Here is a 15,607-nt window from a genome sequence, read left to right as displayed (position 1 = left end):
CTCCTTCCCGCCCGGTCCTAGACACTCCAGGTCAGAGACGTCGGAGACTTTCTTTCTCTCCGACCATCAACCTGTTCGCATGCCCACCGCCCAGACCGACAAGAGACTGCATCTGAGAAAGCTGGTCACCTTACCGCGGAAAGCCTTCCACAATGTATGGAAGACATTTTCATATCTTATCAATGTACATATTAATGTGTTAATATCTCACGTGCTGCAATTATGTTATTGAATTAATCTTGCTTTAAACGGTGTGTGCACTGTCATTGAACTAGCTGTGTTAGCGTTAGCATTTCGTTAGCTTAGTTGCTATTCATTAGAGCTTTCGTCATTGACGGCTGGTATACGGTCATTAAATATAGGTCATATATTACATATAGGTAATTAAACATAACTAGTTATGTATGTTATAGGTAAAACAGTTCGTCAAGTGGACTTATTCGGTAGTTGGACAATTCGGACTCTTTCCAATTAGATGCTAGCTAAGGGTCGATCGTCCGCATTCGGAAAACGCGCTATTGATTGTTAGCTACCAAGCTATCAAATCTAGCTAGTTATGTATAAAATATATTCCAAATGCTGCACTATGACGATAATGTAGCCGTGAAACCAATCTACATTCTACAGCTATTCAACCCCCCTGACCCCCAGGTGGGCTGTCCGGACATGGCCATTATCAGTGCACGCGGTGGACACGTTTTGCGTAGGGGGGGAGGGGGTTACAGTGATGAACTGTTAATCAGTATTTAAGCCTGTATGGTTATGTATGTGTGTGTGTGTGTGTATATATATATATATATAGGGTTCGACAATATCGATTTACTGTATATGCCGGTATGTTTTTCTGGCAGTTGCGCGTTGTAAAAACTCAAGCGTCAAACTCTGCTGTGTAGTATTCGACGGAGATGTAGAAACGTAGATGACTCATGAAGATGTTATAGCTAGCTATCTACAATTTATCATCAAAATAATGAACAGCAAGCTAGATCCAAAACTAGTGCCGGTGGAGAAGGGCAAGTGTGACATTGGACAGACTACCAAAACAGAAAAATAAAGTATCTGGTTTTTCAAATGGCGTCTTTGGCAGTCAATGAGTTAAGAAGGTACAAAACGAGTGAAATTGCTTAGCTATCACGATTCAAAGGCATGTGCAAGCGAATATCTGCTAGCTGAAATTATAATTAGCCAAGAAAATCTCCGTTTACCATATTAGTGTATTACCAGACTGCGTTTCTCGTGAAGTCATTAGCTAAGCAGGCTAACCGCAGGTGCTTATTTGATTGAGCAAAATCATCAAATGCACGACTATAACTAACTATTTTAACCGTTATTATATAGCTTATAGATGTGAAGAACACACCAAGCTGAGTTTGTTGCTGTGTTGTGGAAGCTAGCTCATAAAGCAAGTTTCAATGATATGTAACACAGCCACGTGCGATGTTCTTTGTTTTAACTTGCAGTTGGCCAAGCTGTTGGAGGTTTGAACGATGTCTCACATATCCATTTTGAAGGTAATTATTTCATCATTGCATAAATGTGTAGTATTAATAGTGGTTGATGTCGGTTCAAGTTCTGACCTTGTTAGAAGAAGAATGAATGTTTTATTTGCCATGCAATCAACTTGTCAATCAATTGTTGGAATTTGGTATTTTTTGCTCTAGGCACAGGGTCAGCAATAGTCAGCTCCCCTGGAGCAATTAGGGGCAGGGTTTGACGCTTACCTTTTCCCCAGGTAGCACTGTGCTACCATGTCAAAAAATTTAGTAGCACACCAAGAATTTCAGTAGCACAATGAAAATTGCGCAATTTTCGTATGACGACAACAAATTATCATAATCATAACATATCAGAATTATCATAACCGGCTCTTGACACTGTAGGTGTTTATTAATGCCTGTGTGGTGTTATTTTTAAATGTTTACATTTTTGAGTTAGTCATTCATAAAATACAAAGGTTCCATCTCACAGAACATAATGGAATGTAAAACCTTTGACGCTCAATATCTCTGAACTGCCCTAAGCGGAGATAGAACCTTATCATTCTAAACGGAGATAGAACCTTATCATTCTAAACGGAGATAGAACCTTATCATTCTAAACGGAGATAGAACCTTATCATTCTAAACGGAGATAGAACCTTATCATTCTAAACGGAGATAGAACCTTATTCTAAACGGAGATAGAACCTTCTCATTCTAAACGGAGATAGAACCTTATCATTCTAAACGGAGATAGAACCTTATCATTCTAAACGGAGATAGAACCTTATCATTCTAAACGGAGATAGAACCTTATCATTTTAAACGGAGATAGAACCGTATCATTCTAAACGGAGATAGAACCTTATCATTCTAAACGGAGATAGACGTTGTATGTTAATATCAAAGGACCATGTTGGAAATATGTGAAAGTTGTCATCCCTTGGATTACTGCTTACTGTCGAACCATGAATAAACTCAATCAATCAAAGAGACAAAGCGGAGATTCCTTATTTGACAGCATCTAGACAACACAGCTCCGAGTCTGCCCAACCAGGTTAATGCCAGCACTCCAAAACCAACTCAGTAATCAATCAGCCAAACAGCAGTGAATATGCAAACCGTATAGCAGCCATTAATATGCAGCATACACAGGTAAGCCTACCTGGCTTCTGTGATTGTCTTTGGCTGTCTTTGGCTGCAGGTCCCGAAGTTAATATGTTGACAAGTTCAGTGATTTATCTCCTATGGTCACTTGTGATCATGAGGGACATGATCCCCATGATCTCTTACTCAGGTGTTATGTTTCTCAATAGGTTCTGTTATGTTTCTCTATAGGTTCTGGGTGTACACAATAATGTCGGATCCAGGTGCGGGCTAAGTAAAGAATGAGACGGAGATGTAATAAAATAAAGATTCTCTTTACTGAGACGTATGATTCATAGGTACAAACATAAACTCTTAGCCGGAATAACAAAAGGGGAGCAGTAGGGCTCAGCACGTAGGTAATAATAACTCAGGCACTGCGGTAAATAATAAAGTGCACGAAAACTAAAGATTGAGCAAAGGGCTCCAAAGGCGGTACAAGGTTGCAAACCAGCAAACAAAGTCAAAGTTCAAATTACGTTCCGGGTAACGGATACGTGAAGTGGTAATACATACACAGGGTTCTGAAGCATTCCATACGGGGTAACACAAGTGATCGACTGACAAGGGAACAAGGAAATGGGACACACCTATATACACTGACAAACACTCACAGGTGACAACAATCATTCGATAATTAGTCCAGGGCTGGAGCACTGTCGCTCTTCGACCAGTAGGGGCGATGGGGAGTCCTCTTCGCTGACCCCCCTTGTAACACTCAGGGACACAGAGGCTCTCACAGTATGAATGAATGAATGAATGGTCTTTATTGTCATTGCTATAGTACAGGTACCAAACAACGAAATTTAGGAGGGGTGGCTCCCCTGGTGTTAGGAAAAAAAGAAAAAAAAATGTCGCACTGGTGCGATTGAATGTATTTCCAAGTCGCACAGAAATATATTCACTCGCAAATGCGACCAAAACAGTCGCACTGTCGAACCCTGAGGGGTTAAGTGCCTTGCCTTGGTTAAGATCCCCGCCTCATGAGGGTGCTGCATATGCTCTTGAGCAAGGCACTTATTGTCATTAATACAGTACAGGTACCATACAACGAAATTTAGGAGGGGGGGCTCCCCTGGTGCTTGGAAAAAGACTAAAAACACGAGGGCCAAGGGTAAAATAAAAAAGGGAAAAGAGCTGGTTTACATAAATAAAGGCTAGGTACACTATCTACTATACTACTAAACTATACAATAAAACACTGTGCTGTACTCTATGCTATGCTATAAATATCCTAACTTTTCCTATATCTGAACCTTATGTACACAAGGGTTGTCATATTGCACATAGTATTGTTGCACATTCATTTAAAGTATTAATGCATTTTAACATTGAGACATATATTTTGTATTGACTATAAAATAGTATTAATGCATTTAAACATTGAGACAAGAAGCTGTCTTCTGTACCCGCTCTCCCAATATCTCAAACTGTGACCCGTCTCCCCAAGAAAAAGTTTCAGGCACAGGATTTTTCCCCACTTTAAGCCCTGGTTATCGCTATAGGGTCCATTGAGGTCATACACAAAATTGGGTCTGAATCTTGTGCTTGTGGCGTGTGCATATCCATGACCTTTCTGTCCAGAATTAAACAAGATAACCATGCATGAACTGTTTTGTATACAATTACTTCAAATGTATTATCATTTTCTTTTTTGAGATCCTACCTTTGAGGTCCTAACTTCTTTTCCATTTGAATTTAGTTCCAGGAGTCTGCGTTGAGGAAACAGTCCCTACGGGAGAGCCCCAACAAATCTGGCTGCGCTACAGGGCTGAACAGCCTTCCCTGCCCTGTTCCCTTCGCTTCACGGTGAGTTCCACTTTTTGGCTTCTTTGTTTATTAGGATCCCCATTAGCTAATGCCATGACATTAGCTAGTCTTCCTGGGGTCTGACACACAAATTATATTTGAACAATTGTCAACATTAGATAGACAATTGTAAACATTGTATACACACATAACAAAAGAAAGGAATAAAATAAATAAAAACCAAAGAAAATAAATGAAATACAACAGATCAGCAAACGAGGAATCATCTACTGTTCATTCAGAGTTAGGCCCAATCCCGATTCCCTTTTCTACCCCTATGGCTCGTTTTCGAGTGTGACTCGATTTCAAGCCAAGGCCTTCGAACAGAGCCACAAGCCATAGGGGTTGAAATCTACCCCTAAGAATTGGGACAGCCCTTCACGACGGATACGTCATCAGGAGTATCGTAGAAAAGCATTGACGCTCGCGACTCATTCACAACTTCACTTTTACGCTATCAATCGATCAAACAAACCATCAAATAAAAAATAACAATGCTTCATTATCAGACCATGACAGAATAACGGCGCTCTAACCTGTATGAAACCTGTGCTCCTACCCTGCCAGTCTGCACTGATATAGGACAACAGTGCAACAACTTCGTGGCTGAACTTTTGTTAAATTTACGGCGTCATATACCATCAATGGGAATCATGGACAAATGCATGACTTACATATTTAATTTTATGACTTTACGAAATCCGAAGTGACAGGAACGCTGGAGAAACAGCCGCTGTCCACTGCATTAATTAACTACATGTCCTTGATGAGTCTCCCGCTCACTGCCCTCCATCAAAAATGTCACATCCATCGATAATATTACATAATAACAACTGTTCGGATTAGATTGCGAGTTGTTTTGGTATGCCGCAATACAATTTATGCCACCAAGGGGGGGGGGGGGGGGGATTCGCGCCTATCATGCACATATCAGCCTGTGGATAGAACACTTTAGATGGATAACTTTACATTAAATATGTCTACCATCATCCGCTGTCAAACACCTCAATTTATTTCTAAATAAACATGATTGTACATCTCTGAAATGTTAATCGCGCACATTGCTATGGGTCAGTTGCCGGGGCAGAGGAACAGAGTGACTGTCAGCCTGTGACAAACGCGCAGATATGAGTGCTCCGGTGTCTTGCTTTAGTAGTCTAATGGAAGTGATCAGGCATAACAGCAATTTTTTTGTTATGCTTGTTGTAAAGAAAAAGTCTATAATGCATTGAAATGACATTAGTACATCAGACATTAGACATGGAGATATGTCATATGCTGTCCACAAATCAGCCTGTAACGTTAGACACAGCATCTCGACATAAAAGCGATTTTTTTTGTTATGCTTGTTATAAAGAAAAGGTCTATAATGCATTGTAATGACATTAAACTAATTTTTGATAGATAACTTTACATATGTGTACCATCATCCGCTGTCAAACGCCACAGGTAATAATTGATTTATGATTGTACATCTCTGAAATGCTCGACTGTCATGCAGCTTTGCGTTACTGTAACGTTAGACACAGCACCGACATAAAAGCGTTTTTTTGGGGGGGTTATGCTTGTTATAAATAAAAGGTCTATAATGCATTGTAATGACATTAAACTAAGATGATAAGATTGTTATCATAATTTTTCAAATCTTTATTAATAAGTAATTACAGAGAAAGTAAAATGACATTTCCGCATTGAATAGAGCGACATAACATTTCTGTAGATGATTCGCAAAGCATCCTGGAATCAAGGGGTAGCGTACCCCTATGGCTTCGAAGATAGTCTGGTCCTGGAATCGCTCGAAACGAAGTCATAGTTAGCCCTCGAAATGAAGCCATGGCTCGATGAAATATGAATTGATAGCCCTCCCCCTAAACGTGAACGCACAAATCAAGCCATAGGGGTGAAAATGAAGCCGTGGGGGTGAATTGGGATTGGCCCTTAATTGTATTAAGTGCTCTTTTTATTGTTTTCTTGGAAGTGCCTCTAGAATACATTTTTACTAACATGCTTGGGTAAAGAGTTCCATCCTTTTTTGGTCCTAATCACACATTTTTTATCTCATTCTCTCTGCTATTTAATCAGCAGTCGTATATAAACTTTTATGTCTGTTGTTGTTGCAGTCTTGAGGTGCAGAGGACCAGCGTGAAGGCGGAGGTGAAGGGACAGAAAAGAGACGGCAGCAAGCTGCTAGATCATGTTCCAGCACCAGTACATCTCCTCAACACTAGAACACCACATCACCAACACTGTCAAATCTTATTTAAAATGGGAAAATGACAGTTAAATCTAAGTGACAGTTAACACTAGAACAGCTAAACAACAACAAAATCAGTCCGACCACATGGAAAGTAATCAAGCTGGAACCAAAAAACTGCCAATTCGCTTCCTTTTTTGTCTGTATGGCAGTGAAATCCCTAATTTCATCGCCTCGAAGATGACAAAAAGCTATCATATGGTGTTGCGAATAGGTCTAAAATTATATTCAAAGAGGTCTAAAAAGGTCTTAAATTTGACTTGTTGAAACTTGTAGGAACCCTGTGTTTGAAACATCCTGCTCTCAGCTAGTGACGTTAGATGTGTTAGTTTCCCTTAATCATCACACCTTACCATCAGATGAATGCATACCTGTCTGAATGTTGTCCCTCCCTCTGGCTCTGTGCAGGGTGTCGTTCCTCTCGTTGATAACTATCAGATTCTAGAGAGCTTGGTCCCCCCCTTCCCCCAGCCGGTCCACACCGAGGACGCCATCATCGACGTGCTGAAATACAACCAGAAGGATATGGATGATGCTATCGCTAGGGTCCAGGCAGAGGTGCGTGTTTTCTCTGAAGGAGATGTTTCACCAGTGGCGGCTGGTGCTAAAATTTTTGGGTGGGACACAGGTTATGGGGGCATGCTCCACGGGGAAGAATATCAACTTTAAAATCTGGATTTACAGTCGATTTTAGCATGAGAATAACAGTGTTTCCCCTAGGTTTGCTGCCTTGGGGGGGTGGCATGGACCGTGGCATAAGACCCTGCGACATACCAGCGTCATGTCCAGGGGGTGTACTAACTTGTACATTAAGCCGCCTCACGCTACGGAAACAGGAGATGGGCTCCTTCCCTATGGGCCATTAGGCTCGAGAACCATCGGTTCTCAAGGCTACTTACTTATGTGGTCTTGACTACCTGTCCACTTTCTCACCTGGTTCTTGCTCTCTCTCTCTCTGGTGTGCCGACACCATCCTGCTCTCTCTCCTTCTCTCCCTCTCTATCCTCCTCTCTCCCTTTTGCTGTCAACCAAAAGGCAAACATAACAACCAGAGTATTTATAATGCCCACAGCAATCCAAAATTCAATTATAATTATGTTATAAATTGATATGGATCAATTTATAACATAATTATAATTGAATTTTGGATTGCTGTGGGCAATGCAGTCAGATAATGTCATTTTGACATTACTCTCTCACCTGGAAAAAAAAACATGTCCAACTATACTATACAAAACAGACATTTCAAATGCTTCAATCCACTGTCCATGTACTGTAAATATGCCATTATGGTATTACCAATGAAGCCCAATTCTAGCAGAATAAGAAAGATTGTATATCTAATTTAACTTAAGTAAAATAATAAAGTGCCTCCAGTTAGCTCTTTAGCTGGCATGTGTGCAGCAGACTAGCTCATCTCATCACCTCTGAGCTAGCTAGCTAGCTTGATAGTTCTTTGACACTATTTACAATGGAATTATAGTCATTGTCAAGTGTCAGTCAGACACTTTCTAGTCACAATAATAACGACCAATTTTAACCAACTTTCTCTGTCAGAACACTCAGCAATTATATTTGCTGACGTTTCAACTTGCTTACTTTCTATCTGAAGACATCTCACCCGGCAAAAACTCTCTCGCGTCGTGCGCACAATGTTGTATTTCTGGTTTGGAGCCGGAAATTGCAAAACGTCACGTTTGACGTCAGACTTAGGACCAATTTTTGCGCCCCGGCCGAGAAATAGGAGACAGCCAATTGGAGCGCTGCTACAGCTCACATGTAAGCCAAAAGTATTTGGCCTGCCATAGACTTGCATTCGGCCGGCGCCCCGACGACTCCCCCTATGTATTTTAACAGTGAATTTTACACACACACACAGATAAAATGTTTATTGTATTGGAGGATTTTTTATGAATGCTGATAGGCGCCGACAGAATATCAGCCGCATTTTGTGAATAAACAATGTTTTATTTTTATTTTTATCGCAACTAGGAAGTGAAGGTGGGGGCGGCGCCCCAGCGCCCTCTATCGGCCAGCCGCCACTGTGTTTCACCATGTGTCCCTTTCAAACCAACTGTGAGAAAAAGTTCTTTTTTTAAATTTAACTTCTCTTTTTTTATAGGCCAATAAAAAAGAGGAGCAGTGGAAGGTGAAGACTGACCAACTGTCTCAGGGGAATCAACAGATGAGGTAAGTTGACTTGAACCATATTTTGCAGATGTTGCTATTTTCTGTTGTTGCGGACAACAAGTTCAATCAGTTCCTTTTTTTCCTCCAGATTAATCGTGTCTAAATATGAAGCCACAATCATCCAGATATCGGGTATGCTACTTTACTTACATGCCGTTCTGGAACGTTATTGTCATATCCAAATGTGTCATGTTCCAATGCTTTGGTCCTCATGTCGGGATCTGATATATTGATCAGACTTTTCTTTAGAAAAACGTGAATAACGCGTTGTTGAAAATCAACGACACATCGCTAGTCAACTAACACAGCTTGTTTTGTGAGCCTTTTAACAATGTAAAGTAGTGTTATAGTTAACTAGGTAGCAGTGGGGATTACTCACCCAGTCCATTACGTTGTTGCAGTATTTTGACTCGACTAGCGAGTTTGTGTTGTGATTCTCAACAACGTTGAAACGTAGTTCTGTGTTTCAAAAGAAAAGTCTGAACATTTTGATTGGTTGCTGATATGAGGACCAAAGCATTAGAACGTGTCACAAATGATAACCCTTTGTTGGTTCCCTGTGAAGCGTTGGTTAGATTGAGATGACCTTTTGACCTGTGGTCATAACGGTCTGGTTGTGTGTCTTCCCCCTCCAGCGGCTAAGAAGAAGGAACAGGAGGCAGCCCAGGAGGCGCTGAGCCAGGTCCTGCAGGAGAAGGAGCAGATCATAGAGAGGTCCTGCTCTGACCTCTTCAAGATACTGGCCAAGTACAAGGAGGTCATAGAGGGGTTTAAGAAGGTCAGTACAGGGAGGTCATAGAGGGCATTAAAGGTCAGTCAGGGAGGTCATAGAGGGGTTTAAAAAGGTCAGTACAAGGAGGTCATAGAGGGCTTTAAAAAGGTCAGTACAGGTCATAGAGGGCTTTAAAACGGTCAGTACAGGGAGGTCATAGGTCAGTACAGAGAGGTCATAGAGGGCTTTAAAAAGGTCAGTACAGGGAGGGCATAGAGGAGTTTAAAAAAAGTCAACATTGTTGACTTGTTGAAAGATGAGTCTAGAGATGCTCCGATCAGGGTTTTTGGTGCCGATCACTGGAATCAGTGATCTGCCGATCCGATATCACCGATCACAGCGTCGAAAATGGCAATTGAAGCATTCTATTTATTGTGTAGCATTATTTATGTTTTTAATTATTCTTAACACCATTGACATTGTATATTAAGTATTCAAATGAAATTAGGAGATGAGAAAGTATCATGAATTGACAACCATCTGTTTTATTGAATTCACAACCACCTGTAGCTTACTTCAGGAAAACAAATAAAATGTGAAAATAAAAATCATAATAAATAAAATGTACACTGTCACATCAAATGTGCAACATTCCACTCGAATGAGAGGAACTAGGGGCTCTTAGAGAACTTGGAGCTTATACTGTAGCTTTCCTGAGGAACAATAAACATACCCAAACTAAACTGCAACATAAACAGGCTATAGCCAAATATAAAATACTGTTTCAAGTCAGTCAGTTTCAAGTCATATTTAGGAGGAGATAAGACAGCAAGTCAGCAATAATCAATAAAACAAAAAAACAAAACATTGCACCTAAGGAGATTTCAGACTCAAACCTTACTTCTGATTAAGCAGCATCACTGGCAGATTAGCCTTGAGAAATACAAGCATCTCAGCGTTTTTGGCACTCAGCCTGTTCCTCTTATCATCTAAAATATGTCCTGCTATGCTGAAAAGTTGCTCGCTATCTACACTTGTGCAAGGTACACAGAGGAAGACCTAAAACTCGCGCGCTAATAGTTGTTGTTGCTATGGGCCTTAGCCTAGCTTAGTGACTTCCTGCTCGCGGGGTCACATGACGTCGCTGAACACTACCTACACTACGCTCGCGAAGTCGCGCTGGAACTCTGACCAGCACTCGTGGAACGCCTCTCGTCCAATCAAAGCACTCGGTCCCTTTATGCCGTCGAGCCCAGTGTGCGCTTCGGAGCGAATCGACGAACGCAGCAAATGCCGTATGATAATTCGTGGTATTGAAAGACCTTGCGTGCGTTCCTCCGCGAGGAATTTCTTTTGAGCAGACATTACAAACTGCATATTTGTTGTCTCTTTCCGACACTGTGTAATATTGCCAGACTGGCGACGCCATTTCTCTATGTAATATGATCGGCCGTGTTTGATCGGCCGTTTTGAGAACCCCGATCAAAACCGATCAAGGCCATATCGGACGATATCGATCGGCGCCGATCAGATCGGAGCATCTCTAAAGATGACATTGTTTTTTGGTCAAAATCCATTCCTTGAATGTTAATGGGTGGATGGCCATAACTTGGTGGTAGTATTCATAGTTTATTTCGTTCCTTTTTTGTGTGTATGAACATAGAAAACGCATCAATAATAAGGCATTAAACTAAATGTTAAGAAAGGGGGAAAAAAGCGTAAGCTGAAGTAGTATCTTTTGGTTCTGCCAGCCTCATGATTGACATTTTAGATGTGTTTGTGTTAAATGTGCCTTTCTAGAATGTTGGTGTGTTAAATGCCCCCCCCCCCTGTCTAGAACGAGGAGGTGTTGAAGAAGTGGGCCCAGAGTTACCCTGCGAGGCTGAAGAAGGAGGAGCAGCGGTACCAGACCCTGAAGGCCCACGCTGAGGAGAAGATCGCCCAGTAAGACCAGACAGACTAATGTCTCTGTTAAGCTTTCTGATTGGTGCAGGGTTTTTGTGTTGTTGCAGTTCTTTCATATGTGACAGTCTGATCATTTGGTCCTCATGTCGGGATCTGATGTAATGATCGGACCTTTCTTTCGAAAAATGTGAATACATTTCCGCGTTGTTGAAATATCAACGACACATCGCTAGTCAACTAACACAGCTCGTTTTGTGAGCCTGCTAACAATGTAAAGTAGTGTTATAGTTAACTAGGTAGCAGTGAGGTTTACTCACCCAATCCATTTAGTTGCAGTATTTTGGCTCGACTAAAGAAAAGTCAGAACATTTTGATTGGTTGCAGAAAATGAGGACCAAAAGACTAGAACGTGTCTCATATGTCGTCATGGTGACTAAAGCGGTGTTGTTGTCATGGTGACTTGAGGCGGTGTTGTCGTCATGGTAACTGAGGCGGTGTTGTGGTCCGCAGGGCCAACACAAAGATTGCGGAGGTGCGCTCCAATCTGAAGGCCGAGGCGGTGGGGCTGCAGGTTCAGCTGCGCAGGGAGCAGATGAAGGTCCAGTCGCTGGAGAAGAACCTGGAGCTGAAGGTAAGACACCCCAGCCCAGCCCATGTGACCAGTAGACCCCAGCACAGCCCATGTGACCAGTAGCCCAGACCTGGGACGTTCCATCATCAACGTCGCTAAAGGATTCTGGCTTATTTCGATAAGTCTCGCAAGACTTCAAAAAAATAAAATAAATCCTGGCTTATTTTTATGAGTCTCGCAAGACTTCAGATCAAAATAAGCCTAGATTTTACTTAGAGTGACGTTGATGGAATACCCCCAAGACCATGTGCAACTTGTGTTGACTAGAAATATATATCTTGCTTATTGTCTGAACAGACAAAATGCTACCTTAGAAAGCATGGTTCTAACTGGTGTCTGACCTACCTTAGAAAGCATGGTTCTGACTGGTGTCTTACTTACCTTCGTTCCTTCTCTCCCTCCAGGCGAAAGAGGCAGAAGAACTAACGAGCCTTTGCGATGAGCTAATTGCAAATGTTCATAAGGGCTGAGGGCAGCTTAAGTAGTTCTTTCTTTGTTTGTCCTCGGCGAGTCTGTACTGCTGTGGTGAGATAATAAAGGTGATATTACAAATCATTTCCCATGTTTCTCCATCAATGAAAACTACATAGAATTATTGTTTTTTTGTACAGTAAAAAAGATATTCATAAACACTAACCATAATGCATGTTCAGCTCTCCCTCTAGTTAGCTGAATGGTGAATTTTCTGCTTGCTCCGGCAGTACGGGTGAAATGATGAGACTGACACAATTCGGTTTGATTTCCTTCTTCCTCTAATAAACAGATTGTAAAACTGAAAACACATTGATCCATTAGTACATGTAAATAATTAACAGTGAACGAACTAACAGAAAAGATTCAACAAACTACACAATCATTCAGAGCTCAACTTACCAACTCCCATCTCGCTCTATACTGTCATTCCGATTCCCTGCCACCCAGATTACCTCCATTAAGCCCGCCCCCATTTCTATCTAAGCCAATCACTCTCTGCATGCATACTTTTACCCAATCAAATGAATCAAACAATAAAATAAACTCCCAATCAAATACCCTCCCATGGATTAGCCAAACACCTCCCACTTGGTCCATTGGTCCTTTGTGCCTAAATGGACCACAACTTTCCCTCTCTTTAATACAGTTATTTTCTACTGCTCCTCCACGGGAAGCAGCACGACCACCCGCCCAACGTCTCGGTCGAGCGTTGGGAAGAGATCGTGGCCCTCGCTCCTTCCTCGTCCTGAATCACCCACGCCTTCTTGCGCATCTTCAATAGGGTGCCAGCCAACCCCTCGTGGTTCGCCCCATGGGCCTCCCCTGCCAACAGAGTGCTGATCCATGCAGTGTAGGGGACAAGTGGGATTCCCACCTCCTTCGCCTCCTGGATTCCTCCGGAACACACCAGCAGCCCCGGCCCTTCGACCCTCTCAACTACCAGTCTGTCCCAAGTCGTTTTAGGAAACTCTGTTCCATCCTGTGCAGCCAGACACAGGTCGCGGAAAGCTGCGTTCAGCTCCTGGACGCCGAGGCTAACTCCGCTTCTTGTCTCCCTCGGGCGTGTAGCCTCCCACTTTGCGTCTTCTGGAGCCCTCCTGCAAACCAACCACTGCCTAACAGCTCGCCGGACCCACCCAACTACCCGAATGAGCCTGCCTATCTCACTGAAGCGTTCTGGCTCAATCAGGTCCATGAGAGCAGCGCCCCAGAGCCTCTCCCTCTCATGCTCGGGGTCCCTGGAACTCCCAACCGGTGTGAATGTCCCCTTTGCATTTGCTTCCTCCTCAATGCCGCATTTCGGGTCCAGCCCCTTCCTCGCCTGAGCGCGTGTTACAGCTGCAGTGAACGCTTTCCGTTGCAGCATGCTCACGCTGTCTCGAGCACTTACAGCCACTCCCCTGGATGTTTCCTCGCTCAGCTGATCAGCCAGCACCAACACCTCTGACTCTGGCTCCACATTGGCCCTCGTTTCTGCAGGCTGGCCCTCTTTGCTCCTCCCACTTTGACCCGACTGGATCCGTGGTTCCGGAGCGAAACCTCCAGCGTTGAGCGTCCTCTCGATTCCCTCTGTGATGCTCCTCAGCTCTCTCCTGTCGCCATGAGACGCTAGAATGTCGTCTACATAGGTGTCCTCTTCAAGTGCTCTCCGCTCTTCTTTTAGGTGGGCGACCTCTGGCAGCCTTGCCGTCTTCCTCATGGCCAGCTGGGCGATGCATCCGGCTGGCTTGTCCCCGATGTTGACGCGGGTAATTGCGTAGGTTTTGATCTTCTTTTCCTCTGCGAGAGTCATCTCTTTCCCGCCCGGCTGACAATTTCCGCAGCGACACCCTCCACACTTTGGCTCGCACGCGGCGCTGATGCTATCCCAGCTCCACCACTCGAGGACCTCTTTGCTGCTTGCAGCTGTTCTCCCGGTCTTTTCATGACCTTGCGGCTTCTGGTCTCCATCCTCTTCTTTTGCGCTGGGCGTCTTGCAGGGGATCTCCTCAAATCTTACTGCCTCCGTTCTCAGAGAACGCGCAAAGTGCGTCTGGGAGTTGTGTGCGGATCTTTCCCAACTTTCAAACAGGTCTGGGTGCGTTCCTCCCACGGTCTTCCCCAGAGGCCCGTCCCACAGCACCAAGTCTCCCGTCCCTCTTCTCCACCGTGGAGCGAGTCGTCCCTCTCGGTGGCTGATCAAGAGCTCGATTTCCTTAGGTCGGACCAGCTCTTCCTTCTCGACCCCAGGGAAGAACTTACAGAGTCGCTCTGGACTGATGACCTTGTCTGCACGAGCGATTGTGTCGAGCCCGTAGCATACCATCTCGTGGGGACTCCATCTGTTGTTGCTCCACGCTCTGACCTTTAGCAGGTACTTATTAGTCTTGACCTTGACCTTCATTCCACCGACTCCATGCACAGTCAGTGTTACTTGCTTCCGCTCCAGTCGGAGCCGATCGGCGGCCCGGTTGGTGATATAATTTGTGTCGGAGGCGAGGTCTATGAGAGTTCCCAGGGCATATCCATCTTCTGTTTTGACTGTCAATATCATCATTAGTACTGGATGTTCCTCTGGCCCATCCTCTGCGAAGAGACTTCCGCCTTCTGCGCCCGCGCTCAGCGTCATCGAAGCCTTACTGGTGAATGCCTTCGCCCTCCTCTCCTGTTCAGGGTTGAGTCCCAAAGAATCCAGGAATTCTCGTTGCTTGTCAGCGAACCCTGGCCCTGTCCTCTTCCCCTCACTCCATTCGGGACACAGAAGGTAGTGATGACTTGCCCTTCCTTCATCCCGCTTGCACACTCTGCACAGGTACCGGTTACTACACTCCCCGTCGGCGCCGTGCATGCCCAAACATTTCTGACAGGCTTTGCTTTGCCTTACTATGGCTCGTTTCTCTGCCAGACTGACACTCTTGAACTTTTGGCAGAAGAATATTTTGCCACCGTGCTGATCGCTTCCACAGATGTCGCACTCTTCTCTTCTTTCCGAGTTCCTGCCCGTGACTCTGGTTTCACCTCGATGTTCC

The 15,607-nt window shown here is 43.7% G+C and overlaps 1 protein-coding gene across 1 annotated transcript; it reads left to right on the top strand.

Moving 5' to 3' along the window:
* Positions 1-79: 79 nt before the first annotated feature.
* Positions 80-12,595, top strand: LOC308165339 (transforming acidic coiled-coil-containing protein 3-like; the record flags this gene model as incomplete). Its single annotated transcript, XM_080539496.1, has 8 exons — positions 80-154; positions 4,327-4,433; positions 6,554-6,641; positions 7,096-7,288; positions 9,513-9,655; positions 11,427-11,533; positions 12,005-12,125; positions 12,530-12,595. The coding sequence occupies 8 exons, from the start codon at positions 80-82 to the stop codon at positions 12,593-12,595; spliced, it is 900 nt and encodes a 299-aa protein (XP_080395622.1).
* Positions 12,596-15,607: the final 3,012 nt, after the last annotated feature.

Source organism: Nansenia antarctica, assembly GCF_963989245.1.
Source record: "Nansenia antarctica genome assembly, chromosome: 9".
Taxonomy (NCBI): Eukaryota; Metazoa; Chordata; class Actinopteri; order Argentiniformes; family Microstomatidae; genus Nansenia; species Nansenia antarctica.
This window is presented reverse-complemented; position numbering and strand designations above follow the sequence as displayed.